We start from the raw sequence: 3,668 nt of genomic DNA, 5'->3' as shown, positions 1-3,668 counted from the left end.
GATTCAGAGAGGGGGGATTTCCATAACCAAAGACAATAGGGAAAACACAGAAATTAATAACATCCTCTGGAAGTCTAGTGGTGAGCAAATATCTTTTATTTTTTACATTTTTAGTTATATTATTCCAATTACAAGTAAATATACTTTATAGTAATCATTTGCTGATGTTTTGCAACCCATGTCTCTCCCTCCTCCCTGCTGAGATGGCAAGCAATATTTTTGTATAAGAAGTTCCATTCCCCCCCAATCTTTGATTTATTTAGAATATAGTCCCAATAGTGATATTGATGTGTCAAACATTAGCACATATCTTTAACCTTACTGACTCAGATCCCCTTCAATGTCTTGGGGTGAGCATACATCCAAAATCCAAATTGACTCATACCTCACTATAGTGAGGAAAACTTTCCAAATTTGGCTTTTTGGGATTCTACGTTAGCCCACAGAAATAGGGAGTTTAAACTCTCATGAATTATACCATTGAGGTCCACAAGACTAGATTTGAAATAGAAATATTGACACTAGTGAAAAGATACAATTTTCAATAAAAAATAAATAAAACAAAAAGTGAGATATAAATATTAATTTCATATTACTCTTTTAATAGAGATGTCATAACACATCAATTTAACTCAGTGGTTAATGTTTTTATTTGGGAATTTGGGATTTATATTGTTGTTCTTTTACAATAGTGACCGATATGGATGAACATTGTGCATGATAATACCTATATAATACAGATCAAATTGTTTATCATCTTTAGAAGGTTGGAAGAAAGGGAAGGAGGGAGAAAATTTGGACCTCATAATCTCAGAAAATTTATGTTGAAAATTATTATTACCTGTAATTGGGTAAATAAAATATCTTTAAAAAAATCAATTTACATGCAAATAGTAGAGCATGTTCTTATGTTTCTCCCAATATGGGCAATATGGGTCTCTAACTCCTATAAAATAATTCAGGTTAGACAATAATAGAAAGCCTTGATTACATCCCACAGAAAAATCAAATTATGTTAACAGAAATTCACAGGAATTCCAATTCAGACCCAGAAACATTTTAAGCACCTAAAGAACCTAATAGTTAAAATGGAATTTCTACTGAAGTTGGCATACTACCCTGACAGTGTAATGAAAGGCCTCTCTCCCTCCTAATCTCTCAAAGATCTTTCCACCCATTAGGGAGCACCTTTAATTTATGTTCCTTCCTCAAGCTAGTCTTGCTGTAGGAGTGTGTTGGAACCAATTTTAAGTGGCTCACAAAGAGATAATTAACTGACTGTAAGTGTAAAAGAGCGTAGAAATCAGCAAATGCTAAAAGTCAAGACAGTTTTTTTTTTATAATTTAAACTTTTTATAGTGTTAGAAAATATAATAACAAGGATTAACTTTTAAACTGCCTTATACATTTTTGGTAGAGCTTAAATTCTTAAGTATTTAGTAACCAACCTCTGACAAAGGAGTTATTGAATAAGCAAAATGATTACATTAAACAGGACACTTTCCAAGCATCTTAGTGGCTTTACTCAGCTAGTACTATACCATTTAATTTAAATAGCTGCTCTTCCTCCTCTAAAAAGATAATATCTAGAATTTCTATATAATGGTTATGTGTATACATATTTATAGGGATGTCTAGATGCATCTGTATATGTGAGCTTCTGTACACAAATACCCTTGATTCCACAAAACAATATTATAAATCTCACTCTTAAGGCTCTTTAAACATAAAGAAACCGAGGCTCAGACTTTAAGTGATGTAGATGAGGTTGTTATCTCTCAGACATTTTTTGGTTATATTGAAAAGGTCAGAACCCCATGAGAAGTTTTCTTGGCAAAGATATTAAAGTGGTTTTTCTTTCCTTCTCTAACTCATTTTTCAGATGAGGAAACTGAGGTAAAAAGTATTAAGTGATTTATTCTGGGTCACAAAAATAGTAAGTCTGTGGCCAGATTTTAACTCAGATATTCCCAACACCAGATCCATTGCTCTATCCCCCTGTGCAGCCTAGTTTCCCTAGGTTATACAATATGGGCCTAATGTTACACAACATGAAAGTGTCAGACACAGAATTTAAATTCAAGACTTTCTTAAATTCTGAATCTGACATCTGCTACTATGTGGTGTTACACTTGGAAAAGTGTGGATCACACTTCTGGGTGAATAAGAAAAATAGACTTAATGGGGGATGGATCAAAGAGGAAGGTACAAATTGATTTATTCTTTAATTAAAAGGATGATCAAATTGAAGGTGTTGTCCCCTCACAGCTTTTCTGAAAGCATTTTTAACTTCTTTGTTTCTCAAACTATAGATGATTGGATTCAACATAGGGATAACTGTAGTATAAAATAATGACACTATTTTGTCTGAGTCCATTGAATGGCTTGAGCTGGGTCGAAAGTACATGAAGATGATTGTCCCATAAAATATGAACACTGCTGTGAGATGGGAAGCACAGGTGGAGAAAGCTTTCTGGCGCCCATCAGCAGAACGGATCTTCAGGACAGTGATGAAGATGAACAAGTAAGAGAAAAAGATGACAAGAAATGGGAAGGATCCATTTAATGACCCAAAGATGAAGATTATTGACTCAGTGATGTGAATTTCAGAGCAAGAGAGAACCAAGAGAGGGGGAATATCACAGAAAAAGTGATGGACTACATTGGACCTGCAGAAAGAAAGACTAAAAATACTTCCTATGAAAATGGAGGAGGAGAGAAACCCCCAGATGTGACCCCCACTAAGCATATATGCACACATTTTTGAAGTCATGATAGTGGTATAATGTAGGGGTCTACACACAGCAGCATGACGATCATAGGCCATAAAGGCTAATATGTAACTTTCAGTAGCAGCAAAGCCCCCAAAAAAGAACAACTGAGTAGCACATCCATTATAAGAGATGACCATGTCCCCTGTGAGTAGCCCAGTCATCACCTTGGGAATAATGGTTGAGGAAAGACCAAAATCTACCAGAGATAGATTTCTGAGGAAAAAGTACATAGGAGTATGGAGGCAGGAATCATGGGAAATCAGAGCTACCATCCCCAGGTTCCCTACCAGGGTGATGAGATAGATGAGGGTGACCATTATGAAAATAGGAATATGAAGCTCTGGGTCATCTGTTAATCCTGTAAGGATGAACTTATTCACTTCAGATATATTCTCCATAAATGTCATTTGAGTGTGATGTCATTATCCTGAAACAAAGCAGAATAACTCTCACAAAAAATCAACAATTCATGATAAATTACTCCAAGATATAAATCATAGTCATAGACATATCTTATTTGGATGGTAGAAATAGAGAATTAAGTGTCTAAAAACATCTAGATAGCTGTTATAGCAATTATTCGAGGTACCTCAAATTCATTCATCAAGTTTCATAGAGAGAATAATGTATTAATCTTTACCTTTTTATTCAAATGTATTTTATTTTCCTAATTATGTGTAATAACAAATTTCAATGTGCATTTTCTGAAATTAAAAGATTCAAATTGTCTTCCTGCCCTCCATCCCCTTCCTGTAATTAGATCTGGGTTATGCATATGCTATCATTAGAAACATAATTCCATATTAGTCATTGACTTGAGGGAAGATTCATATAAAACCAACCCCCTCAAAAAACTCCAATATACTAATGTGAAAAATAGTATGCTTTGATCTG

General features: G+C 34.3%; 1 protein-coding gene across 1 annotated transcript; it reads right to left on the bottom strand.

The window, feature by feature from the left end:
• Positions 1–2,224: 2,224 nt before the first annotated feature.
• LOC100026738 (olfactory receptor 5B12) lies at positions 2,225–2,827 on the bottom strand. Its single transcript, XM_001377217.4, has one exon. It carries the CDS (start codon positions 2,825–2,827, stop codon positions 2,225–2,227), a length of 603 nt encoding a protein of 200 aa, XP_001377254.4.
• Positions 2,828–3,668: the final 841 nt, after the last annotated feature.

The sequence above is a fragment of the Monodelphis domestica genome, chromosome 6 (genome assembly GCF_027887165.1).
Source record: "Monodelphis domestica isolate mMonDom1 chromosome 6, mMonDom1.pri, whole genome shotgun sequence".
NCBI classification, from domain to species: domain Eukaryota; kingdom Metazoa; phylum Chordata; class Mammalia; order Didelphimorphia; family Didelphidae; genus Monodelphis; species Monodelphis domestica.
Note: the sequence above shows the minus strand (reverse complement) of the source record. Positions and strands in the feature narration are given on the sequence as shown.

Bases quoted from the DNA above. Each gene is read 5' to 3' on its own strand.
- LOC100026738 (XM_001377217.4), bottom strand. From the start codon at position 2,827: ATGGCCTATGATCGTCATGCTGCTGTGTGTAGACCCCTACATTATACC.